Source organism: Tasmannia lanceolata, unplaced genomic scaffold (assembly GCF_043159265.1).
Source record: "Tasmannia lanceolata isolate RefF3 unplaced genomic scaffold, GAP_Taslan_0.1 ptg000023l, whole genome shotgun sequence".
Taxonomy (NCBI): Eukaryota; Viridiplantae; Streptophyta; class Magnoliopsida; order Canellales; family Winteraceae; genus Tasmannia; species Tasmannia lanceolata.
This window is the reverse complement of record NW_027518700.1, coordinates 5849831-5877367: the sequence shown is the minus strand read 5'-3', so window position 1 is coordinate 5877367 and position 27537 is coordinate 5849831. Positions and strand designations below refer to the sequence as shown.

Sequence of the window (27537 nt, the reverse complement as noted above, 5' to 3'; positions counted from 1 at the left end):
TACATATCTTTTTATCGACACAATCAATTAGGATGATTTCAATTAAGGGTCTGTTGGTTTTGGATTTTGAGAACCGGTTCTGAGTCTTGAGTCCAATAATCAGTTATGGACTCCCAATTGGTTCTCAAAATTCATAAGGCTCCATTTTGTGTACTCTCTAAGTAAGTTGGGGTTTTCTCTCTGCCAAGTCACTCTTTGCATTTTTTCATCTGAGTCCAAAGCTGAGTTCAATACTGATTATTGGACCCAAAATTAAATGTAAAAATTGATTGAGGGGGAGAATTGTATCATATCAGTTCTTTAAATGCATGGTATTTGTTACTTCAAATATGCTGTTTTGATCTTTTTTTATTTGTGGTTTGTTGGTGGTGGTTTGTTTGTTTATGGGTGGTGGTTTGGTGGTTTATGGCTGGTGGTTTGGTTGTTTCTTGGGTATTTGTTTGGTGGTTGATGGGTGGTGGTTTGGTGGTTAATGGCTGGTGGTTTGTTGGTTTATTGCTGGTGGTTTGGTTGTTTCTGGGTGGTTGTTTGCTGGTTTATGGTTGGTGGTTTGTTGGGTTATGGCTGGTTGTTATAGAGTAACCTTTGATGGATGATTCTTTGTCTCCCGCTCCTGTGTTTCCTGTCGACGAAGTATGTGGCACATCCTCAAGGTTTGTTGAGGACGCTGTGTCGTAAGCATGCGACTTATCGATAAATGATATTGATGAACACGCCTTAATTTTTGGTGATCAAGGGGAAGAATTAAATGAAGGTAACCAAGTAGAAGATGTTGATGATGGGAATGGCGAGGAGAGTGTAGCGAAGAAGCCGTTTGTTGGCCAGGTGTTTGATACCTTTGACGGTGCCTACGTATATTATAATACCTATGCCCTGAGTAAAGGTTTTGGAGTGCGCAAATCTAGTACAAACAAGTCGACCAAGACAAATCAAGTAATATTCAGAAAGTATGTGTGCGACAAGGAGGGGAAGAAAGACCCTAATGATAAGAGACAGGCTGGTAGGGAAGTGATTCCGCGTCGCACTGCTAGGCTTGATTGTCAGGCGAAGATGGCGATTAACTTGAAAGACAAGAAGTGGATAGTGTCAGTCATTGAAGACGAACATTCGCATGAACTCACATCTCCACTTAGAAGACGCATGCATCGTTCACATAACCGACTATATAAGAAGGAGAGTGTTAAAAATTTGATGAATAGTTACCATGGAATTGGGTTGCACCCTGCTGGAATTGCAAAAGTCATTAATGTCCAATCCGATGGCGCAGATGGTGTTCTCTCACCACAGCAAGTGCAGTCCCATTTGAGATTGAAGAAGAAGAACAATATGGGGTTAGACGCTGGGATAGTGGCCGAGCGTCTCCAACGAAAACGAGCTGAAGAGCAGGACTTCTTTTTTTCTATTGAGTTGGACTCAGAGTGCACATTGAGATCTATGTTCTGGGCTGATTCGAGGGCAAGAGAGTCTTATATGACCTTCAGCGATGTGATTGTCTTCGATGTGACTTATAGGACCAATATGTATTTGATGCCCTTTGCACCATTTACAGGGGTCAACCATCACAGGCAGTCTATATTGTTTGGATGTGCACTCCTCGCCGATGAGACTGAGGAGACCTTCACTTGGTTGTTTAAGCAGTGGCTGCAATGTATGCATGGAAAAGTTCCATGAACTATTATTACCGATATGGATGTGGCAATGCGAAATGCAATTAAGAATGTCTTCCCCAATACACGTCATCGGTTTTGTTCCTGGCACATAACAAAGCACCTAGTTGAGCATGTTCCTGCAATGAGAGAGGCAGATGGTGACTTTCCAAAGGATTACTACCGTTGGTATAACACGGGTGATATAGATGAATGTGAGATGGAATGGGGAAGATTATGTTTGAAGTATAAAATTGATGAGAATGATTGGCTAAGTAAGATGTGGGAGCTAAGGATTCACTGGGTCCCGGCCTATTGGAAAGGTACTTTCACTGCAGGCATGACTTCTAGTCAGCGCAGTGAAAGCATGAATGCTTTCTTCGATGGTTTTGTTAACCAGAAGACTTCTCTGCTTGATTTTGTTGATCAATATGAGAAAGCGCTTGCTGACCGTCGTAGGAAAGAAACACAAGAGGATTTCAAGTCAAAAAATTCAAAGGCGACAATGACTACAGGTAGCCCATTGGAAGATGATCCTGGGAAATACTATACAAGGACAATTTTTGGCCTTTTTCTGGCTGAGCTTAATGGTAGTAGATTATATTGGGGCAAGAAACATAGTAAAATTGGCGACGAGACTACCTTCAATGTAAGAAGGAAACGTGGGGATAATGAAATGTCAAAAGGGCGTATGGTTGTGTACAACGATTTCGATGGTGTTACTGCGACTTGTGATTGCGCCATGTTTGAGACTTCAGGTATATTATGCAGGCATATTCTGGCCGTATTTGATCAGAAGCAATTAACTTTCATTTCCGAGCGTTACATTCTAAGGAGATGGACAATTGACGCTAGATATCAGTTGTTGGGTGGAGTTCCTACAAGTCAAGTAGGTAACGAAGGCACAACCCCATTTAGAAGGTGGTCCGTAATGACAAAACGACGAATAGTGGATGAGGAACTCGATAATGACGACTTTATTTTAAAGAAGTTGGATGAATTTTACTCTGGATTGGTGGTTGAGATTGAGCAGAGAAAGAAAGACAGGCAAGTTCACGTACCAGTATTTACCAGCCAAGTGCAGTCTAACTCTCTTCTCACTCAAGCACCTGGGATATGTATTCGAAACCCTGAAGTTGTGAAAACCAAGGGCCGGCCGAGGGAAGCATCACGCTTGAAATCTTCATTAGAGCTCTCCCAATCTAAGATGGGAAAACGGAAGTGTAGTGGTTGTGGGGAGTTGGGACATAATCTGAGAACATGTAAAAAGAAAGCCAAGGTTTGACTTTGAGTTCTTTCTATGTTGCAATTTTCTCTCCGATTATTACTAAATTTTTATTGGTTCTAATAGATGGGTACACTGCACGAGGGGGAGGAGGAAGAGGAAGAGGAAGCGGAAGATATCGCTTCGTGATGTTGCTCCTTTCACTAGGTATGTGGTAGTATCTTTGTGAATGTTTTGTTTTGTACATTGATATTTTGGATACATTGGAAGATGGTGTTTTGATTTTCATGGTGTTTTGTGACTGAAAAGCTTATTTTAAGCAGAGTTAGCTATTTTTTCCTCATGAATTATAGGATTGTGAGGCTCAAATGGATACAAGGACTTTTTTCTCTACTCTCGCAATAGTTTTTTTCCCCTCATGAATTATAGGATTTTGTAGTTACTGTAACACTCAATTTGTATGATGCACAACACTTTACAAGGCAATAAACCAATGTAAATTCATCAAGGAAGCTTAATACTTCCCAGGATCTTTGCTTGAAAATACCCACTTACACCAGCTAAAAAAATTCATGAGAAATGGGGGAGAAAAATATACCTGAATCTAATTAAACTGGGTGATTCGCATGGGACTTTTGAGCGATTATATATCTCTTTTGTGATCGAAAGCTTGCTATGTAGCAGAGCATGACTATGTTTTATCCTTATTTCATCTTATACTTCCATCTATTTTTATTTTCTTCCTTTAGAAGGTGAGTTTTCTACCTATTCCATTCCGGTCTTACCTTTGCTTGTATTATATGTGCAGGGATCGCGACAAGTGTTTTTTGAAGCAATGCCTATTTGAAGCACTTTCAAGTTGAAGAAATCAACTGAACTGATGTGAAATTTTTGAACTTCTATCTTGAGTTGTATGAACTGAAAAGAACTGCTTGTATGTACTAGTTCTTAGTGAACAAAATGAAATGAAGGCGAAGTCTGTAATGTTGAACTTGGTGTAGCTGCTAGGCGGTCACTTATTGAACTACGAGTTGTTATGAAAGCCGGGCAAGATTTCATCAATATTCCAATTTAAGGGAGAGTTTTGAGAGAGCAGCGAAATAATTTTTTTGTCTCCTATCAGAGTTTTTTTGTCTCCTATCACAACTCAAACCTTTAGATATGAGTTCAATATATAGCTAACTTTTTGAGTCATCTATATAACTGCCAAGAAGAAGAGAAATGGACAATCTCACAGTGAAAGGTGGTACCCTCAATATTGTTAGGTGGTTGGATCAACCCTCTAACATTCAGATCGGAGGGTTAGGATTAACTTACGGAAATGATTTTTGGGGCACAACCTATATGGGTTGTGGCCCATCTAATGGACGGTTTGGATCATCCTATGTTGCGGTCCATACAGTACTTTTAATAAAAGGTTGTGCCCCATCTAATGGACGGTTTGGATCATCCAATGTTGCGGTCCATACCGTACTTTTAATAAAGTAAGATTGCCCTCATCAAAATAAGTAGTGCTGATAACATTTCCCTTTTTTCTTTTACAGGAATTTGCTAGCCACCTTCGCCGATTCCACTTGCTCGGCTTGTGGCCCGTCCGGATGCAAAGATTGGAAGAAGTAAATGGGTGCTAGCAAAAGTAGAAAAAAAAATAGTAATCATTAGGGTGTATTAGATTTGTGATAGAAATGGTAAGTTTTAAATGAAAAATTACTGAAAAGGGGTGATAAAGTATGACAATTACAAAGAAAATACTACCGACATATGACAATTACAAGCGATGGATAGTGCGCAGATATCTCTCTACGCAGCTGCGCAGGAACACTTTGCTCTGTATATATATATATATATATAGAGAGAGCAAAGTGTTCTTGCGCAACTGCTCAGTTAGCTTAACTGAGCAGCTGTCCCAAAAAACTTATGTGGCCCCATATTTTTTGGGTGATTCAAAGCATTCATTTGATGGGCCCTTCCATGGATTGGAAGGGTACCAAAAATCAGCTCCATTGGATCACCAATGGGTGTCCATTTGTGGGGCCAAAAATGGACAGATACTGTTTGTCCACAAATCTGTCCATTTTTTGCCCCACAAACGGACACCCTAAGGTGATCCAATGGAGCTGATTTTTGGTGGACACCCTACCCATGAAATGGCCCATCAAACGAATGCTTTGGATCCCACCCAAAATGTGGCCACATGAGTTTTTGGGGCAGCTGCTCAGTTAAGCTAACTGAGCAGCTGCGCAGGAACACTGCCCTCATATATATATATATATATATATATATATATATATATATATATATATATATATATATAGAGAGAGAGAGAGAGAGAGAGAGAGAGAGAGAGAGAGAGAGAGAGAGAGGTTCCTGCTAACGTTAGCAGCGAGCTTAGCTGCTAACGTAGCTTGCTGCTAACGTTAGCATAAAACAAGGGTGGGCCACATTGTTGGGCTGATCCTAAGCATTCATTTGAAAGGCTCCATCATGGATGGGGTGTATAAAAAATCAGCTTCATTGGATCATCATAGGATGTCCATTTGTGGGGGTGAAAATGGACAGATACTGTTTGTCCACTAATCTGCCAATTTTTTCACCCCACAAATGGACATCTTAAGATGATCTAATGGAGCTGATTTTTTGTGGTCACCCTATCCATGAAAAAGGACTTTCCAAATGAATGCTTAGGATCCCCAACAATGTGGACCCACCTTGTTTTACGCTAACGTTAGCGGGAAATGAGGTGCACACACCATATAAAATCTCTTGAGAGTGGTTGTAGAAACACAACACCCGCTCACTCACTTTTTGAGAAGCTATTGTTGGATCAAATATGATGATTTTTTCGCCCTAGTGTAGGATAACACAACCCCGCTGTTTTAGAAGTGTTCAAGTCTGCCTGCAAATATCGTTTAGGGGCGGGGGGTTATTAAAAAATACATAACTACATATAAATTACACGAGAAAACGGTTCCTACACACATGTGTAGATAAGTTATCTACACACTAGCTTAAAATAGAGTGGGGGCCACATTATTTGGGTGATCCAAACCATTCATTTTTAAGGCCCTCACATAGATAGGGTGTCCACAAAAAATCAAATCCATTGGATCATCATCTTAACCATTCGAACTGTGGAGGCATGAAATGGACTAATTTGTGAAGGTTTAAAGACATCCATTTTACCTCCACAAATCGTAGGGTTGGGATGATCCTATGGATCTGATTTTTTGTAGACACCCTATCTATGTGAGGGCCTTTAAAATGGATGGCTTGGATCACCCAAATAATGTGGGTCCCCACCGTATTTTAAGCTAGTGTGTAGAGAACTCTTACACATATGTGTAGGAACCGTTTTCTCAAATTACAGAGTCCGTAGGTAAAAAGAGCTTTTCTCTTTCCAGCCCTCTTTTTTTTTTCAGCTGCGACCACGAGAGACACGTGAGGTGAGAGAGTCCTCTCATCTCTTCCTCCCTTTTTGATATCTCCACCTTTCTCTTCTCTTCTTCCGGTAATCCAACGGCCAAGATCTTTCAAATAGCAAGCAAAAGAGAGTTATGCAGGCCGATCAGACGGTCCAGAGCTTACGACCTGGTGGTGGAGGCAATCGAGGCCATCGATTCTTTAGCCCTCGTTTGGATTCTGATTTCGGAATTTCTTCAGTCTCTTCCTCCGATCTCCCAATCCTCCGTCCCCATGGCGCTCCTACATCCTTCAAGGTCAGAACTCTAAAACCCTAACAATCCAAACAGATCTAGGGTTTCATCTTTCTCATCCCATAAAAATCTCTTTTTTATGCACTTTTCGATTTTCTACTTGAGCTAGGGTTTTAGTATCTTGTCCATATCTCCTTTTTACTGAATCCACTGATTTTTTTAAAATCTTTTGATGTTGTTATTTAGTTTGTAATTCTTTTTCTTAATTTTATGCAGCCGCTCTTCGATCTTTATGTTATCATCAGTGGATTTTGCTACTCATGTTTAATCTCTGTATATTATATTAGATTTGTTGGTGTTATTAATCGTTGTGAAATTGGAGGTGAGGCGATTAGGGCAAAATTAGATCGATTTTAAGAAGGTTTGCTGGAAGTAATTCTCAATCCACTGGAATTCAATGCTTTCTGTTTGGTTTTGATTGTGTCAATAATGCAAGAGGTGGGGAGACATAGGAAGTCTACTGATTTCTCGAAATATGTTTAAGTGATTTTTTGGTGTCTTTGTCAAGTCTTATATGAGTGTATTTTTGTTGCATGTTTATTAGATTTGCTTTCTTTCCGTAACTGTTAGTGAGAAGAATCCTTAGTGAGAAGAATCGGAAGAACTGATGTTTCCGCGTGGGATTCTTTACGGTTAAGTTCAAGTCAATGATAAATGATGGAGGTAGAAATTTGCTCCTCTTTCAGTAGGGATTTTTTCCGATTTTTCTACTCTTTCTTCGCTGAAGGTGGATTCTTTAGCTGAGAAGTATATGTACCCCTTTACTTTTCGTTTTTGGTTTTATTCTAATGCCCTCTTATTTTCTGGCCTCCTTATTCGTGCTACTCGATGGCTCAAAAAGATTTTGTAATTCCACTATTTTGTATGCTCTGATATTTAATTTTTCCAATGTGTGAACCCTTCGATCATGTTTTATCTCTTAACTTCTTCCACTTGACTTGAATGAGTCACTTTATGCTAGTGCCTGTTCTAGACTTGGTTTTTTCATGAGCAAGTTTTGTTCCTTCTCTCTTTCTATATCCGGAGGTTTACATGCATATCTTTTTTTCTTATGAGAGGTTACTTTGATCATACACTCAATGACCTAGTGATAGTGGCAAGGGTTCTCAGCGCCATTAAAAAAAAAGCCTAGTGATAGTGAGAAGCTGCATGCACTTTCTGGAGTCTTCTTTCACCAATGGCTTTTTTTTCATTACCTTTTTGGCTTTCTTCTAATACCCTCTTATTTTCTGACCTCCTTATTTCCACTACTCGATGGCTCTGAAAGATTTTGAATTCCATTGCTTTGTATGCTCTGATATTTAATTTCTCCAATGTGTGAACTTATGCAGGACAATACCTATTTTAGGGAAAATCCTACACTCCTAATGTGATTAAGAATTTAGGAAAGTTTAGGGCTTACGCGGAAAACTAAAAGAACACTTAACAACTAACGTAAGATTGAATTAACACCTAATTAATCTATGGACAACAACAATAATGAGACCTAAATAACATATATAATTGTAAAGCTCATAATTAAGCATGAACTAAACCTTATACAAATCAATCAAAGCGATAATGATTCGTAAGATGAATTGATAATAGAAGGATTAGTCTGAAACTAGGCCTACGCATGCAACCAATTAAAAGAACTAAAACATAATATAAGACTTAGATATAACAAATGCATAAGAAATTAATAATAATCAAGAAAGAAAATCGGTTTTGCAAGGTTGGGAGCCGCCTCCTCTTGGCCGCTTAAAGTTAAATTTTAATGGATCGAGTGTTGGAAACCCGGGTCCAGCCAGCATTGGGAGAGGGGGGGGGGGGGGGGTTCTTCGAGATGAGGGAGGATCAGTGAAGTGGGCTTTTGCTGGTCCAATTTGTGTGGCTGACTCTAATGAGGCGGAGGTTCGCGTTGTGCATCATGGTATCAAATTTTTGGGGGATGTTGATCTGAATAGAGTCATGGTTGAAGGTGACTCCCTTAATGTTATTCGATGGTTGTGTGGCTCCCATGTCTTCACTTGGAGATTTGCCGAGTATTTTGAGGAGATCAAGGACATTCTTGGCTCATCTTCCATCTCTTTTAATCATGTTCGGAGATCGGTGAATGGGGTTGCGGATAGGCTAGCTAGGGAGGGGGTGATTTTGTTGAATATTGAGCAGTTTGATTTCGTCCCTCCTTGAGTTTCACGGCTTCTTTTCCTTTGTAATCTTCCTTTATTGTCACTTGTCTTTTATTCTCTTGTAATTGACCATCTCGGTCTTTTTTAATGAAATCCTTACCATTCAAAAAAAAAAAAAAAAATCAATGAAGAAAAACAAGAAAAATGTCTAGCAACAGGAATTGGGTCAAAACAGTCCAGATTTAAGCCGTAGGGGTATTTTAGTATTTTCTGCAAATCTGAAAATTGAAAGAAACTGTTGTCCAGATCTTAGGTAAGGGTTTAGGTAGGTAAAAGAAAGGTAATTCTAGGGTTTAGGTTTTGATTTGATGGTAGGTTTAGGCTATGGATCTTTAAAAAGGGTTTCCGGGCTTGAAAAGGGTAAAAACTTGCAATACGGTTCAAAAAGGTTTGAAAGTTGAGATTCTTGTGAGTTTTAGGTGAGGTTTAATCACTAAAACAATTCCTCAAAATCTCAAAACAAGATCTTGAAGAACAAGGGAGATCTATGGATTTTGGGTGTCTCTAGTTTTAGGGTTCAAGAACAAATAAAATAGAAAATCTGATTTACTAACCTTGTTTGTGCTAATTTGATTGAAGAAATAGAAGAGAATAGATGAGAGGAGATGAAAGAAGATGGTTCCAAACCACAAGATAAAATGTAGGATACAAATAAAATGACGGAAATAGAAAATAAATAATAAAAAAAAGACACCCATGTCTGTGGCCCATGCTAGAGTCTCCACCATCAGTCTCATCCATGTTTGCGCTTGTAAACCTTGAATCCACGCCCCTTCATCATCAAAATCTAAAACCCTAATACATGAGGGCATATATATAGGCAATTAAAATAACCTGGAAATAAAAATAACATGGAAAATAAAATTCTTAAAAGTTCTAATGGGCAAATATGCCACTTATTGGGCGTACAATACGCATCATGCTTTCTCTTTATTTTCCTTCTCCTCCTCCCCATCCAACCACCACCACCACGACACACACACAACACCACACACACAACGGGATAACAGCCCGCACAATCTCCTTCCATTTTATCTCCCCCCCACCCCCCGCCCCTCTCTCTCTCTCTCGGCTGGATTTAGGAGCCCCCCCTTTCTTTCCCCTTCTCTTCCCTCTCTTGTGCTTGTTTCTCAACCCGTTTTCCCTCTCTCTTACCTTGGCTGAGATCATCCATTCATTCCGTCACGATAGCTTTCTCTATTTATCCTCTCAAAATTTACTTGTAGCAGACACACGAAGCCTGAGACACCACCCAAGTACCGATTCTATTTCCCCTTCACTTTCATATAGCCTATCCCCACATTCTCACCCTTTGAACCTTCTCCTTTCTTTTTCCCACATAGTCAAACCTTTCCCATCAGTTTACACCCTTATTTAACTTAGTCAACCCTACCATTGTCACCCACAAGACCCTAACTCAGTCATATCATCCCCATTAGTTTGTTTTTACCCCTACTTAGGTGTTTTTTTATGTAACTGATTTCTATAACATTGATTGAGATCTAATTTCTTTACTCATTAGTTAACTGTTTTCTTTCCGATTTTGATTATTTATGTTATGTTTATACTGATTCAGAAGTACTTGCTTTTGACCCTATTGGTGAGTTATCTGCAATGGCTATTCTATTTGTATATGTTCTAATGTTTAGAAATTACAAGTACTCATGCTTTGTTTTGATCCTATTAGTGTGTTATCATCCCGTGTTTACGAATTTGCACGAATAGATGGATGGCTTATACTTCATACTTAAATGGTATATAATTTATTACTAAATGAATGAAGATTTTATCTTGTTTCAGATTATTCATAATATTATATTTGAAGGGGATTGTTAACAATTTACTGAACACATTACTCATACCAATGTATTCGCTATGTTGGTCTCCGTATCTAAACACTAGTTTTGTGGCCAAACTTGATGCCCATAATGATACCGGAGTAATATGAGCCATTGTTAAGTGTCTTAGATATGGATGGGCAGTGATGGATACCATTACATTCATAAAGTGTGAGAGATATTGATATGCTTTTTCATAGTTTGATTTATTCATATGAAGTTGGTGATTTTTTTAAGTGTCTTAGATATGGATGGGCACTGATGGATCCCATTCTTTTTCATCGTTTGATTTTATTTATATGAAGTTGGTGATCTGTATTTAAGATGTCCTTTTTACTTTATGATGGATCATTATTCATTTTGTTGAGTTCTCTATTTTATTTTATTTTTATTGAGTGGCGAGTTCCCCATTTTATTGCATTTTGTTTTTTTCAAAATTGGTTCTCCATATGTTTTATAGTCGAATTGCGGCAAGATCTCCTTAACAAGAAGTTCCTATGTCTATCATATCTTGAAACTGGAGTTACTCTGTTTATTATGTGATCAAGCCTTGATGAAATATTCATACATTAATTATTAGGGTTACATTATGTGATCAAGCCTTAATATAATGAATAATTTCGATTCATAACTACCTCAAGAGTCAAGATTGTGAGAAGTAGAGCTACCCGAAAATAAAATTTAAAATCTTAGAAATTTATCAATTCTTAACCTAAAAAGATAGTGCAAAAAAAAATAAAAATAAATAAATAAATTAAATCATGGTACTATAAAATGTTAGTATGTTTGTTAAAAAACTAATTATAAAAAAGTTTGTTAAGGTGCATCGGGAACATGTTTTCACATTTTTTTCCAACCAAAGTCTTAAAACTGTCATGAAAATCTCAAAACATTCTCGTAACGTGAGTAAAAACATGATCCCAATGCACCTTAACGAGTGCCCCCAAGGGCACTCGTTAACAAAACCCTAAATAACGAGGTACTATAACAAGTTAGTATGTTTGTTAAAAAACTAATTATAAAAAAGGTTTTGTTAAGGTGCATTGGGAACATGTTTTCACATTTATTTCCAACCAAAGTCTTAAAATTGTTATGAAAATCTCAAAACATTCTCGAAACGTGAGTAAAAGCATGTTCCTAATGCACCCTAAGAAAATTCAATAAATCAATTAAAATTTAAAATAAAAGGATTTTGTAACTAAGCCATAATACGTGATATTCATGAAATAAGTAACTCATAGCATAAAAAGTAAGAAACGATATCGAGAGGAGTGACAATTATGCAATAAAATAAAAAATCTAAACACTCATCAAAAGAAAAGAAATAGAAAAAAAGAAGAGTGGTAAAATGCCTAAAACCTAATTATATTATATTATATGAAGTTATACAAAAAATAAGAAACAAAATCTATAAGAGGGAAATAAGATATTAAAGTGGTAAAGAGAAAACAAAAAAGGAAACAAAATCTGCAAGAGGGAAATAAGATATTAAAATGGTAGAGAGGGAGAGGAGAGACTCCCACCGCATGGCTTGGGTGAAAATTGTGTTGTGCGCTTTTGTTCGTGTAATCGTGTGCAGTCTGTGATTCTTTGTTTTGTTCCTAAATCTCCTAATTGGTTTGGATTTTGTTTTGTTCCCAAATCTCTTAATTGACTTGGACTTTGTTTTGTTCCCAAATCTCCTAATGGACTTGCTATAAAAAAGGTTAAAAAGTCCCTTCAATATTCCACCGACTAAAAAAATAAACTGATAAACGGTGAAGGGTTTTAAATATGTAAAACAATTTTCCCTGCATTGGTCATTGTGGGCCCGCTTATTATATGTAATAAATCCTGAATATATAGTACTATATAAAAGGAATTTTGCAAGTCGCCGGGGGGGGCACCCCACGCTATATGTCCCTCCACCCCTGTCAGAAGGGATATTGCTGTTACAGGTCTCAGCTATGTAGCGTTTGTGTCTGTCAATGTCATGTTTTTTTAGGATACCCGTTTGTGTCTGTCGATGTCATGTTTTTTTAGGATACCCCATACTTCGCCAACTCATTTGTGTTGTCTCATGCTGATCCTCCTCTTCCACTTCTATTACCATCCTTGCCTTTGTCTCCCTCACCATCTCCAGTGCAGGTTTTACTCTTGTGGCGCTCGACTTGTCTTTCTACATATGTGTGTAGATATCCTTTCATGCGACCCATCTCTTTCTTAGCCTGCCGGATCCGCTTTTGACCCTCACGTGACTATCTTTGCTCGTATGGCTGATGATGCTACCATATCCTCTCACACACGTTCTCATTCTGTTGTTCATTCTATTTCTGACGTTGTTTCTTATGGTCACCTCGTTCTTGTTGCAGAGGCGTTAGCTCATCCTAGTTTGGCAGGCTGCGATGGATGCTAAGATGGGTGCCTTTCATTCTAATAACACTTGGCAATTGGTTTCCTACCTCCCGATGCTCAGACCGTAGGTTGTCATTTGGTTTCTACTGTGAAATACCACCTGATGAAACAATTGATAGATTGAAGGCATGGTTGGTTGCCAAAGGGTAGATGTTCTCCCCGTTGCCGAATTCCTTCACTTCGTGCTTGATCTCTCTTACGGTGGAGGGGTGCAGTTGGGCGTTAAGAATGCCTTCTTGCAATGTGATTGGGGGGAGATGAAGCATGCAGTCTGTCGTTTGAGTAAAGCCTTGTATGGCCTTAAGCAATCTCGTCACGCTTTGTTTGGGAGTTTCAATGAGGCAGTAATGCGATTTTGCATTACACAGTGTGCTATTGACCATTATGTGTTCATTTCTCAGTCTAAGAAAGGTTACATCTTTCTAATTGTTGATGTGGACGGTATCATTATTACTGGGAGCTACATCGAAAGCATACAGAGGCTAAAGTATTTCCTTCAAAGGAATCTTGCACCAAAGACCTTGGACGCCTTAGGATTTTTGGGAGTGAAGCTAGCTGAGGTACCTATGGACCCAAATGTCAAACTCCTTCCTGATCAGGGAGAGTTGCTAGAGGACTCAGGAAGATGCAAACGTATAGTTGGGAAGCTCATCTATGTTACTGTGACCCGTCCAAACATTTTGTTTGCAGTCAGTGTAGTTAGCCAGTTCATGAGCACACTACAAACGTCTCATTGACAGGCACGGGGGCACCCCACGCTATATGTCCCTCCGCCCCTGTTAGAAGGGATATTGCTGTTACAGGTCTCAGCTATGTAGCGTTTGTGTCTGTTGATGTCATGTTTTTTTAGGATACCCGTTTGTGTCGGTCGATGTCATGTTTTTTTAGGATACCCCATACTTCGCCAACTCAGTTGTGTTGTCTCATGCTGATCCTCCTCTTCCACTTCTATTACCATTCTTGCCTTTGTCTCCCTCACCATCTCCAGTGCAGGTTTTACTCTCGTGGCGCTCGACTTGTCTTTCTACATACGTGTGCAGACAGCCTTTCATGCGACCCATCTCTTTCTTAGCCTGCCGGATCCGCTTCTGACCCTCACGTGACTATCTTTGCTCGTATGGCTGATGATGCTACCGTATCCTCTCACACACGTTCTCATTCTGTTGTTCATTCTATTTCTGACGTTGTTTCTTATGTTCACCTTTCACCTGGTTATCGTTCATTTTTTCTATCATGCCCTCTATTTCTCTTCCTCATTCTTGTTGCAGAGGTGTTAGCTCATCCTAGTTTGGCAGGCTGCAATGGATGCTAAGATGGGTGCCTTTCATTCTAATAACACTTGGCAATTGGTTTCCTACCTCCCGATGCTCAGACCGTAGGTTGTCCTTTGGTTTCTACTGTGAAATACCACCTGATGAAACAATTGATAGATTGAAGGCATGGTTGGTTGCCAAAGGGTACACAAACATTTGGAGTGGACTACACATAGATGTTCTCCCCGTTGCTGAAATTCCTTCACTTCGTGTCTTGATCTCTCTTGCGGTGGAGGGGTGCAGTTGGGCGTTAAGAATGCCTTCTTGCAATGTGATTGGCAAGAAGAGGTTTTCATGGAGCAACCACCTAGGTATGTTGCTCAGGGAGAGATGAAGCATGCAATCTGTCGTTTGAGTAAAGCCTTGTATGGCCTTTAAGCAATCTCGTCACGCTTTGTTTGGGAGTTTCAATGAGGCAGTAATGGGATTTTACATTACACAGTGTGCTATTGACCATTATGTGTTCATTTCTCAGTCTAAGAAAGGTTACATCTTTCTAATTGTTGATGTGGACGGTATCATTATTACTGGGAGCTACATCGAAAGCATACAGAGGCTAAAGGATTTCCTTCAAAGGAATCTTGCACCAAATACCTTGGACGCCTTAGGATTTTTGGGAGTGAAGCTAGCTGAGGTACCTATGGACCCAAATGTCAAACTCCTTCCTGATCAGGGAGAGTTGCTAGAGGACTCAGGTAGATGCAAACGTATAGTTGGGAAGCTCATCTATGTTACTGTGACCCGTCCAGACATTTTGTTTGCAGTCAGTGTAGTTAGCCAGTTCATGAGCACACTACAAACGTCTCATTGGTCAGCAGTTACCCAGATCGTGAGATATCTGAAGAAAGCTCTTGGTAAAGGACTGTTCTTCAAAAAGCATAACCACATGAGAATAGAGGGATATACAGATGGAGACTGGGCAATGAACCTAGGAGGTTGCTCCATACACACCTCTTCAGAGAGGTCACTATGTAGGAAGGCGTTCTTAACATCCAACTGATAAAGAGGCCAACCACTTTTAACAACCAAGGAGATAATGATGCGAATTGATGGGATTTTGGTGATGGGATAGAGTATCTTTATAGTCAACACCAAACATCTGAGTATAGGCCTTGGCCACCAAACGGGCTTTCAACCGATCAACTATACCATATGGTAGATATTTCACAGTAAACACCCAACGACAACCAACATCTTGTGCACTGCTAGGTAGTGGTACTAGCTTCCATGTATGGTTATCGGCAAGAGCCTCCATCTCAGCCTCCATAGCAAGGATGAAACAAAACACATCTAAGAAGGAGAAAGACGATCATAATTAACAAAATGGGAGAGAGGGTGAGCAGTGGACCATGAATGAGTCCTAGAAGTAATAGGGGACCTATGAGAAATAGAAGGAAGATTGATACATGTGGTGGATCTGCCAAACTGAGGAGGTAGAACGGGGTGAGGTGGGTCGGGGATAGAAGCAGCCGGATCAGTGAACGTCACCAGTCGAGGGCCACGAATAAACATGCACCTGTGGGGACAGAGCAGTGATAACAGGGCTAGGGAGGGGAAGGGGGGACCCAGACTCATGAACAGAATCCGTAGTATCGGGTGAAAAATATGCGGTGTTATCAAAGAATGTAACATCAACGAAGACAAAGGTGCATCGTTGGGTTGGAATATAACACTTGTACCCTCTCTAAGTGCGAGAATAGCCAATGAAGATACAACGCTCAGAACAGGGATCAAGCTTATCCAACCCATGTGACAACCTATGAACGAAGCAGACAGAACAGGGATCAAGCTTATCCAACCCATGTGACAACCTATGAACGAAGCAGACACAACAAAAAATACGGAGGTCAAGGGAAATGGAACACTGTAGGGTGAAGGACAAAAAAGGGAGAATGGCCAGCCAACATTGAAGAGGGAAGACGGTTGCTAAGAAAGCAAGCCGTAAGAATAGCATCCTCCCAATAAGGCTTGGGATCCTTCATTTGGAAGAGTTGGGTACGAGTGATGTCAAGTAAAGACCACATCTTTCGCTTTGCAACCCTATTCTACATAGGGGTATATGCACAAGAGGACCGATGAAGGATACCGTGTGATTCCAGGAAAGATCGGAAGTCAGAAGCAGAAGAAAAGTACTCATTGGCATTGTCGGTCCGCAAGCACCCAACAGAACACCGATATTGATTACACACCTCATGGTAAAAATTGTGAAACACAAAAAAGACCTCTGAACGATCTTTCAAGAAAAAGAGTCAAGAAAAAGAGTCAAGTCATAAACGAATAATCATCCGTAAATATGACAAAATATTTGAAGCTATAGAAGGAGGGGGTTCTACAGGGACCGCTAATATCGGAATGGACCAACTTAAATGGACGTGAAACTCTACGAACAAGGCGCGATGGAAATGGCACATGATGATGTCTACTCAACTCACAAGACTCACAACGGACAGATGTAACGGGACCTGAAAGAAGGTTAGATCAGCACAACTTATTGACGGAGGGATGTCCCAAACGATAGTGCCACTGAAAGGCATCAACTGAGGTTGCATAAAGCAAGAGCGTGCATCGACTTATCCAGATAATATAGACCGTTCACTGCCCGGCCCGAAACAATCCTCCTCCCAGTCGCCAGATTCTGGAAAACACATGAATGAGGGAAAGTAATAGAACAATGAAGATCGTTAATCAATTGAGTAACATAAAGCAAATTAAAGGGAAACTTAGGCACACATAATAATGAGGATAAAGTAAGACCAGGAGAAAGAGAAGCAACCCCGACTCCCGAGACCGGAGAGGAAGTCCCATCAAACCATAGTAACAGAGACAAGAGATAAAGACGAAGACCGGAAAGAAGAGAGAATGCCAGAGTTACCAGTCATATGTTGTGAGGCCCCTGAATTAATGAGCCAAGAGCCAAAACTAGTAAGGAAATAAGATGGAGTACTACCATACGGGCCATGAGTGACGGGAGGCAGCATGCCTGTGTTCCGAGCACGCAAGAAGGCCTCATACTCGGTGTTAAAGTATAAAAGATAAATAACGCCTTTCTCCAATAGCTTAAGCTTTTGGAGAAGTTGGTTTGTTAACATGGTATCAGAGCCAAAGGTCTCGAGTTCAAACCTCCCAGATAGCAAAATCCACATGCGATGGTTGGCCCAAAGTGGGACCACATGTGCCACGTGTTTGCCAAGTGGGCCACACGTGCGGGGGAGTGTTAAAGTATAAAAAGATAAATAACGCCTTTCTCCAACAGCTTAAGCTTTTGGAGAAGTTGGTTAGTTAACATGGTATCAGAGCCAATGGTCTTGAGTTCAAACCTCCCGGATAGCAAAAATTCACATGCGATGGTCGGCCCAAAGTGAGACCACATGTGCCACGTGTTTGCCAAGCACGTGCGGGGGAGTGTTTAAGTATAAAAGATAAATAACGCCTTTCTCCAATAGCTTAAGCTTTTGGAGAAGTTGGTTAGTTAACACTCGGTGTGGGAGACGAGCACGAAATCTGGAGGGGCAATCTGCGCAAATGAGGGAGGGATAGAGCTCACAGCATCCAAAACAGAGGCATGATGGGCATAGTGTGAATGCCACAACTCAGGATGCATATCATAACAAAAGGCGATGGAGTGGCCGTCCACACCGCAATGTGTACAGTGACGATATTCACAGCCAGTAGAATCACAACCTCTCCCAGAATTGGGATTCAGGACTACCGCCAAAACATCCCCTGTGGAAACTGCGATCTCCGCTAGACTAAGCAGGAACACCCGTAGGAGTCGAACGTGAGCAGAGAGTCATGACAAAGAAGCACTGGCAACGAATCACCACAAATAAGCAAACCAAACCGCACCAACGTCAACCACAATACCAATAGTGGCGTACAACCGGCAACGACGAAGTACTACGAGGAGAAATTTGTCGAACATGACGTCTCTAAGAGAACTAGAAGAGACAACCAAGAAGTCACGAGTCGTAGAGATGAAGAGGATAGCAAACCACAACCAACAACAACAAGAGAGAGCAGCCCAATCGATGACAACCAACCAACTACTAACAATCACGGAGAAAGGCAAAAGGGTGATAAGCAATCACCTCAACACAACATCAAACGGCCCCGTCACATAAACATACATGAGCACGTAAGTAAACAACCACCAGGAAACTTAAAAAAAGCTGCGACAACATAGATCCAGGGCCCACAACAAGAGAAGGGTTTAAGAGAAGTTCAAACCATCAACGGTAAGAAGAAACAATACGGGAATGGGAAGGAGTGATGGGTTATGAGAATGGGAATTGGAAATGGGTAATGGGTTAGGGTGTGTGGCGGTAATGGGAATAGGAATAGGTATGGTGGACCTGGACCCCACCCGCACGGGCCGGGTTGACCCGCGGGTCACCCGTTTTTTTAAAGAATTTTGGGGTTTTTTTTTTTAAAAAAAAACCTCTTTGGCACATATTTTCGTGAGAGTGGTTCACTGCTCGAGGATAAATTCACCACTTTTAACGTTTTCCTATGCCTTTGAAACTTAAAAAGCTAACGAAAACGCCAAGGGAGGATTTTACAAGGCGGGGGAGGGCAAATATCACTGCCCTTCTTTCTTTTCTTGTGGTTTTCTCGTAACTGCCACTATTTTTGCCTCGGGATAAGGCAATCTACTTTATCAGCATGAAATGACCATCTACAGGGAGAAAAAGCAGCACGACAGTTCTTTGCTGACGAAAATACCGTCACAGATTTATGTATTTTCATCACATCCTCTCCCCCAAAAAGCATTCTACTTTTTAACAGGCACTCGCGGTCACCCGGCCCAGACCAGTTTTGACTGGCCGGGTGGACCCACGGGTCAAATTGAAACGGGTCACTACTTTGGTACCCGGACCTAGAAATTACGGGTGGGCCGGGTCGGCCCGCGGGTCCGGGTCACTTCTTGCCAGGTCTAGTTTAAGGTATGAGTGTAAGGTCTACCCGGGAATGGGAATGGGTAATTGAGAGAAGGGTTTAGGGATGCTGAAAATGGAGTGTGGAAATGGTGGAAGAGGGTTTAGGGCGCTGAAAATGACCCATAATTCTACGGGTCACTACTTGGTGGACCCAGACCCCACCCGCACGGGCCGGGTTGACCCGCGGGTCACCCGTGTTTTTAAAGAATTTTGGGATTTAAAAAAAATAAAAAATCCTCTTTGCAACATATTCTCGTGAGTGGTTCACTGCTCGAGGATAAATTCAGCACTTTTAACGTTTTCCTATGCCTTTGAAACTTAAAAAACTAACGAAAACGCCAAGGGGGATTTTACAAGGCGGGGGGGCAAGTATCATTGCCCTTCTTTCTTTTCTTGTGGTTTTCTCGTAAGTGCAACCATTTTTTCCTTGGGATTAGGCAATCCACTTTATCAGCATGAAATGACCATCTACAGGGAGAAAAAGCAGCACGACAGTTCTTTGCTGACGAAAATACCGTCACAGATTTATGTATTTTCGTCACATCCTCTCCCCCAAAAAGCATTCTGCTTTTTAACGGGCACCCGCGGGTCCATCCGGCCCAAACCACTTTTGCAAGGCCGGGTGGACCCACGGGTCACTACTTTGGGACCCGGACCTGGAAATTACGGGTGGGTTGGGTCGACCCGCGGGTCCGGGTCACTTCTTGCCAGGTCTAGTGTAAGGTATGAGTGTAAGGTCTACCCGGGAATGGGAATGGTGGTAATCGAGAGAAGGGTTTAGGGATGCTGAAAATGGAGTGGGTTTGGGAAATGGACTGTGGAAATGGTGGAAGAGGGTTTAGGGTGCTGAAATGGAGTGGGAGTTGTGTGTGTTGGGTTGGGGGGGGGATGGGGTAGGGTGCTGGAAATGAGTTAGGTTGGTGGTGGCTGGTGGTTCCTCGGAGGGAGAAGGTGGTGATGGGTGGTGGTTCGCCGGAGAAGATGGTGGTGAGTGGTGTTCTTTTTATTTTTTTTCTCTCGCTTCCCTTTTCGCTTCAATCTTCTAGAACCTGCTCTGATACCATGTTAATGTGCAAAAGGTGGAGGAGTGAGGGAGAAGATTAGTCTCCTTAAGGAACTCCCACAAATACGGTGTGTGTGTGTATGTGTGTCTTTACATGAAAGTAAGGGTGTTTACATGAAAAGAACAAAATCCAGCTGGCAAATTCGATTTTCAAAAACCCCGCTCGAAGGCCTAGAGCTATTGTTTTATAGCTTTTAGACCCAAGAAAATGCTTGTTTAATATTTTTTAATGATTGGGATTAAAATATGATGGATATCTGGGGCTTTCTAGATGGTTTCAGGGTTGTTTGGAGGCCTGAATTGAGGATGAGTTTATTTATACGAAGTTGTATGGTCTGAAAATTTATGAATATAAACTCACTTTGAAGATGTATTTTCTACTTGTTTTATTTCTATTGCTTGCTGCACGTGCGGAATGGTTCTGTTGGGGTGGAGCGTATAGCTCATTTGGTTAGGCCCTGTTCTTCAACCTTGTGGTCTGAGGTTCAATCTCAGCTTCCCTACCAAAAAAAAACAGATTTTTAACAGGGTGGAGCCTCTAGCTTATTTGGTTAGGCTCTGCTCTTCAACCTTGTGGTCTGAGGTTCAATATCAGCTTGCCTACCAAAGAAAAAAAAAACAAAGTTGGTCTTGTTCTACTTATTTTCTCTTGGTGTTCCTGTAATATTGCTTCCGTTATTATTTCTTTGATGGTAAGAACAGTAATGGTACTATTTTTGTTAATTCTTTTTTATTTTCTAATTGTTTTACTTGTAGTTTTCATTACCCATTGTAGTTGCATCAGTAAGTAATTGCTTGTAGTTCAAGCTATTATTGAAGTGAGCCTCTGTAGTATTTGTTATTATATGACCTGAACCAGGTTTCATGTAATTTAAGTCATTGCTCAATTTCAAGCTAACCATGCCATGAATTTAAAGCAAATGATCTATTGGGTATGTAACAGTAAAAAATTATCATGAGTGTCTGAATTGGTCTTTATTGTAAAACTTGCCTTGAAAATTAATTTTTTTTTTTTTTCCATTTTAGAGAAGTTTGCATGCCTATTCTTGAACTCTTACTCTGCATTTCATGCCTGCTTGGCTGGTGTTCTGATTTTACTTGGTACCGTTGGCATTCTTGAATCAGGGTGGACCCGCTGCTCTCATCAAGGCTGAAGTGCCATGGTCAGCCCGAAGAGGCACCCTCTCTGAGAAAGATCGTGTTTTAAAAACAGTCGAACGGTAATAAATTATGAAATTTTATCTTTATCTCCTGAATCTTTGGCCATTTGCATGTGCCTTATTTTATGCTGTATCATTTTTTAAAGGCTGTGAAGGCATGTAAACATATATTAACTTAAAGCTAGAGAGCTTAAATGTTGTTTCATTTTACTCCTGGATAACTTATTCTGGCCTTGAATGTGTTTTTTTATGGTGACAAAGTGGTCTTTCTGGATGTCGTTTGCAGCATACTGAACAAGCTCACCCCTGAGAAATTTGATCGTCTCAAAGGCCAGTTGATAGATTCTGGAATCACAACCGTTGATATCTTAAAGGTTTTGCAGATCACATGGAGTTTTTATTCAGCAAGTTCCTTCTAAAGCTCTAATTGGTTATTATGGTAAATTCACTTGCCAATGCAGGGCGTTATCACATTGATATGTGACAAAGCAGTATTGGAACCTACATTCTGTCCCGTGTATGCACGTCTGTGTTCTGATCTCAATGAAAAACTCCCGCTATTTCCATCCGAAGAACCAGGTGGGAAAGATATTACGTTTAAGCGGATCCTTTTGAATAATTGTCAAGAGGCGTTTGAAGGTGCTGAGAATTTAAGATCCGAAATTAGACAAATGACTGCCCCAGTGCAAGAATTGGAACGCAGAGATAAAGAAAGAATGGTGAAGCTCCGCACCCTTGGAAACATTTGCCTCATTGGGGAGCTTTTAAAGCAAAGGATGGTTCCTGAGAAAATCGCCCATCACATTGTTCAGGTTTTTACAATATTTCACAGCCTATGTTTGAATTTTCTGGGTTTTAAAAATGTTTTTACTGCTTTGGAAGTGCCTCACTATTTCCTGCCAAACAGGAGCTATTGGGACATGATGGTAAGACTTGCCCAGATGAAGAAAACGTGGAGGCAATATGCCAATTTTTCATTACCATTGGTAAGCAGCTATGTCACAAATATCATGGGAATTTCTCGGCAAGGGAAAATCTCGGAATGTATTAATTTTATTTTTATTTTTTCGGGTTTATTTCAGGAAAAAAACGATAAATAAAATTATATAAAGATATATATAAATTAAGAAAAAACTATAAAATATTGTATAAATCTCGTAAAAATATCGTTATATTATCGCGGTAAATGAAAATATTACTATATTTTTAAAATTCTCGGGATTATTTTGGGAGTTTGTCATTTTATCAAAATATCACGATAAAATTGCTATATTTTGAAAATATCGATGATATTTGTGACGTAGGTAAGCAGCTGGATGAAATCCCAAAGTCACGACATGTCAACGACTCCTATTTCAAACGGCTGAAGGAGCTGACGACAAACCCTCAGTTAGCGCCACGACTGAGGTTTATGGTTCGTGATGTTCTGGAACTGCGTGCTAACAACTGGGTCCCTAGGCGCGAAGAGGTAAACTTCCAGATTTTTTTTAACCCAGTCTCCTTTGCCTGCAATTCAATTAAAAAATGTCAGGGTTATTTCCGTTAAATATCTGAAGATGAGATTCAGGACCTGTTGAGAACTGAGAAATGCTAGCTCAGTTCTACTATTTTTTAGTGTTATTATTATTATTTTTTACCAGAAATATATTATGTGCAATATGCAGTTTATAGTGTGAGATATACAGAAATGTTTACATTTTCTTATGGTCAAGATTCTACTGAAGAGATTGGTTAGGATCATCCAGGAAATGTAATTTTTTGGCCATGGGCAATCCATGGTGGGGATTATTAGGTGAGGTGGATGGCCAAGATCGAAGATCAGTTTGTTCATATTGGACAACTGAATCTGTAAAAAAAGTGTATTGTACATGTGCAAAAATAAATAGACATAAAAGAGCCCTGGGTCAATCCGGTTGAATCTTGCATTGAATAAAATGATGAAAATACCCCTGCTTTAGGGTTAAATTTTTTTATTATTACTGCTGCAGTATGTGGTCAAATCATAGGTATAAAATTCTATTAAACCTGAATTTTTCTGAATTAATACAAATTTGGTCAACAATTCATCAATTTCTCATATTTTATTTGTAAACTTCATAAGGAATTTTGAATTGTTAAAAAAGAAAAGAAAAGCGGTCTCACCGCCTGGGCGTCCGCCTAATAACGCCCAGGCGGTGAGACCGCTTTTTTTTTTTCTAAATTGTGTTGAAACTGCTCTTTCATGGGACCAAACAGCTCCCTGTGGCATTTCAGTTTCATTGGGTGCATGATCCACAACAGGGTGTTCGTGTTATTGATGCATGGTTTTGAATCTCGGTTTCGGTTTGAGACTCAGAAACCAAAATTTCAGCCAAAATTCGGTAAAAAAATGAAATTTCAATTTTTTTAACGAAAATCCTGTAATTTAGGCCGAATGAAACTCCTATCATAGGAATGAAAATAGCCCTTCTTGCTCTTGTTGCTGCTTCAATAACAATTTGGTTTTCAAATAAAAAAATTCATTTGATCCATGATTCATTGGAACAAAAGAAGGAATGGCCTGGCCAAGCCGGAGGAATAAAAGAACCTTTCGGACAAAATCAAAGACGGTTTCGGCTTTTTTCGGTTTTCAAATCAAAGACGGTTTCGGTTTCGGACGAATTTTAAAACCATGATTGCATGTGGCATTCCTCTGCTGCTTGTATTTGTTTTGCTTAAAAAAATTCAGGTGCAAAAAGTCATTGTTTGTACTTTGTATGCCTTTCTATGTATTGGTAAATTGTGTAACACTTGTCTTCTCTCCAGCTGCAAGGCCAATCTCAAAGCCGTTATTCTGAGCCAGACAGTCGTGATTGGCGTGGCCGTTCTGGGCCGTTGCCTATTTCTGGAGAGGAGAAGTCATGGGAAACAATTCGAGAAATTAGAGAGTATTCAAATCAAAGACAACATGATGCTAGCCGCCAAGACCAACTAAGCTCCCAATTTTCTTCTAAAGCTCAAATCTCCTCAACACAAGCGGTAATAGCACACAATCATATCATTATGTGTTCCTTAGATAATTTTGTCTTCTTTCTTACACTTTTCTTTTTTAGCCCTTCAAACTCCCTTCATTTACAGAGATGTTTGTATATCTTGTTGAGGGATATTGCATGCTTGAGTTATGTTACGTCTTAAATTACCGGTGAATTGCATTTTGTTCGATTAAATGATTTTCATTCAATTCTGAATTTCTTCGTTATATGTGTGATATTTGTGAGTAAAAATTAAAAGTTCATTTTCTCATTGAAATCTCCTAATATAAGGGCAATTTCGTCTAATTTTTAGTTATAATACTATGCGTATCTTGTTAATTCTGTCATTTTTTTTCTGGGTCTAGCCTATATATTTACCAATCAACAAAAGAGGTTTACAAGAAAGGTTTAGAGGCTTCCATGACCTTGTTTAGAGGGCTGTGTGTTTCACATTTTTGTTGAAGCCTTGGATAGATTGTACTTTGTAGTGAATGGCAACTAGCTAACATGACTACGTAATGCTAAAGCATTAGCTAATGTTAGCAATTTTTTTTTTTTTTTCAAATGCTAATCAAGACTGTTGTTGTAATTATTCTATCTGAATGGATTTTATTATAGTTGATGTTTCTTTTTGAAATATATGATGCATATGTTGTGGCCCATGTATGCTGTGTTTGGGAACATCTGATCTTCATTTTAAATCCTTGCTTTTGGTTAGCATTAAGACTTCCTGTCAACATTAATATACAAAATCTAAGCTTGCTTTAAGAAATGAAAGCAAGATAGGATGCACTGAATGATGAAAGCAATGCATGTTAGTCCTTCTTTAAGAATTCGTCGAGTAATGATAATAAAAAATTGTCATTTGACTCGTTTGAGAAAAAAATGTGGTTTGTCATTCCAAATCAATGCAGAACACTTTTGGCTTGCTTGAGTCAATAAAAAGCTCACATCATCAATATTTGACTTGCCCAATTTAAACTCAATTTTAAGCGGGCGAATTCTTGTTATGCTTTTGAAATTGAGATCTTCCCCAAGATAATTCAAACGCCAATTGTTTCGGTGGAACAATCCTGTTGATCTTCTAATTGAAAAAAATCTTCTAGGCTGAAGACCACCAACGTGTATACCCCCGTAAGTGTACCTTCCTCTTTGAATCCATGGGGATAATAAACTTCATATTTATTAGACGTACTGATGAAATACATACCCAATCTTGGGGCATTTTTGTCATTGTACCTTTAACCCTAGTTACATGTACATATAAATGTTATAAGAGGGAGACAACCACTCTCTTCTCTCCTTTCTTCTTCACTCCCTTCTCTCTTCTCTTTCTTTCTAACTAATGGAAGTGAGGATACCTTTGACATGGTATCAAAGCTGAAGGTTGAAGCCGCTGCACTCCATATAATCTTTTTCGTATAACTCTACAGGTTTTTCATATAATCTAATTAGGTTTTAGACTTTTAGGGTTTTTACCACTCTTTTCTATTTTTTTCTTTTGTTGAGTGTTGACAGTTTTTTAAATTTTATTGTATAATTGCCACTCCTCTCTACGTCATTTCTTACATTTTATACTATGTGTTACTTATTTTATGAATATCAAAATTATAGCTTAGTTACAAAATATTTTTATTTTAAATTTTTACTGATTTATTGAATTTTCTTAATTTGATTAATTACTTGCTTTTTGTAATTGGTTTTTTAACAAATATACTAACTTGCTTTAATACCATGATTTCATTTTTTTGTATTATTTTTTTAGGTTATGATAAATTTCGAAAATTTTAAATTTTATTTTAGGGTAGCGCTACTTCTCACAGTCTTGACTCTTGAGGTATGCCTCATCTATGTGCAATTATGTTGAAAAATATTATATGAATCGAATAATGTCATCTTTATTCGCTATATATATATATATATATATATATATATATATATATATATATATATATATATACATTTTTTATGCATGCTCAGATGTCCCAATTATCAATTATCTTATTTATAAGTTTTGGGGTTTTTATTAATTTTAAAAGATTAGATAGTTATTTGTTGAATTTGAACAATAATTTTCGATTAAAATCCTTGAAAAATATTATACTAATTAATAGATAAAATTTTCAGGTTACTTATTGATTCATATTCATTCAAAATTTTATGTTGAATCATGGGCAAAAAAACTATCGATGCATTCTTTAAAAAAATGAATGTTAATGATTCACAAGTTAATCCACTTTCTCCATTAAATTCTGACATGTCAAATACTAAGCAACAACCCAACCTGAAGAAGTTGATACTACTTCCTTAGAATGTGATTCAGGATTCCGTCATCAAATATGGGAATGTCCTGTTAATCAAAGAGATGAAATTCAACGTATATATCTTAGAGCTGGACCATATCAATTTCTACTTTCAAAGTATACTCTTTCAAGAGCAGAGAATCTTCTCCGATTTCAATCTTGGTTCAAAAAATTTTCATGGTTAGAATACTCCCTTTCAAAAGATGCTTCATTTTGTCTTCTACGCTATCTTTTTTGTAAGAAACCAACAGGACACCTAGGATTATGCGCGTTTACAAGTTAAGGGTTTCAAATTGAGAAAAAACAAATGATGGATTAATTTGTGCCTTTTTAAGGTCATGTTGGGAAAGACCTTAATTCACCACATAAAACTGCTGTGAAAGCTTGTTGAGATCTATTGAATCAATTCCAACATATTGAAAATAGATAGAAAAACAAACATCACTAGAGATTGAGCGATTGCGACTCAAGACCTTCATAGATACTGTTTGGTGGCCAATATTTCATTCATGTGCTTTTAAAGGTCATGATGAAAGCTTCAGCTTGTGTTAAAAAAATTGAGGTAATTTTATTGAAATGATAAAGATTTTGGCAGATTATAATGAAAAAAGTGTCAATGGTTGTCTCAGAAAATGCATCAAAAAATGCCAAATACATATCGCCCACAATTCAAAAGGAAATTTTGCATATTTACTTAAGCAAAGTGTGTAATGCAATTCGTGAGGAAATGGGGGATGCAAAGTTTTGCAGTATTGTTGATAAAGCTCGAGATGAGTCTAAAAGG

At 39.2% G+C, this 27537-nt stretch overlaps 3 protein-coding genes across 4 annotated transcripts in view; all 3 read left to right on the top strand.

Moving 5' to 3' along the window:
* The first annotated feature begins 405 nt into the window (after positions 1-405).
* On the top strand, positions 406-1671 carry LOC143856667 (protein FAR1-RELATED SEQUENCE 5-like). Its single transcript, XM_077366935.1, has 2 exons — positions 406-541; positions 737-1671. Exons 1-2 carry the CDS (start codon positions 406-408, stop codon positions 1669-1671), a joined length of 1071 nt encoding a protein of 356 aa, XP_077223050.1.
* A 15-nt stretch (positions 1672-1686) lies between these two features.
* Positions 1687-3060, top strand: LOC143856666 (protein FAR1-RELATED SEQUENCE 5-like). Its single transcript, XM_077366934.1, has 2 exons — positions 1687-2925; positions 2998-3060. The coding sequence occupies exons 1-2, from the start codon at positions 1687-1689 to the stop codon at positions 3058-3060; spliced, it is 1302 nt and encodes a 433-aa protein (XP_077223049.1).
* A 3193-nt stretch (positions 3061-6253) lies between these two features.
* LOC143855711 (eukaryotic translation initiation factor-like) overlaps positions 6254-27537 on the top strand; it is a 35968-nt gene continuing 14684 nt past the window's right edge. Inside the window, exons 1-7 of one of the 2 annotated variants that reach the window (XM_077365791.1) lie at positions 6254-6587; positions 21426-21520; positions 21747-21834; positions 21922-22272; positions 22368-22446; positions 22765-22928; positions 24245-24457. In XM_077365791.1, coding sequence (XP_077221906.1) covers positions 6426-6587; positions 21426-21520; positions 21747-21834; positions 21922-22272; positions 22368-22446; positions 22765-22928; positions 24245-24457 — 1152 coding nt within the window. In that variant the 5' untranslated portion in view covers positions 6254-6425. The remainder of the gene's footprint in view (positions 6588-21425; positions 21521-21746; positions 21835-21921; positions 22273-22367; positions 22447-22764; positions 22929-24244; positions 24458-27537) is intronic. The other variant, XM_077365792.1, reaches the window with a different exon arrangement.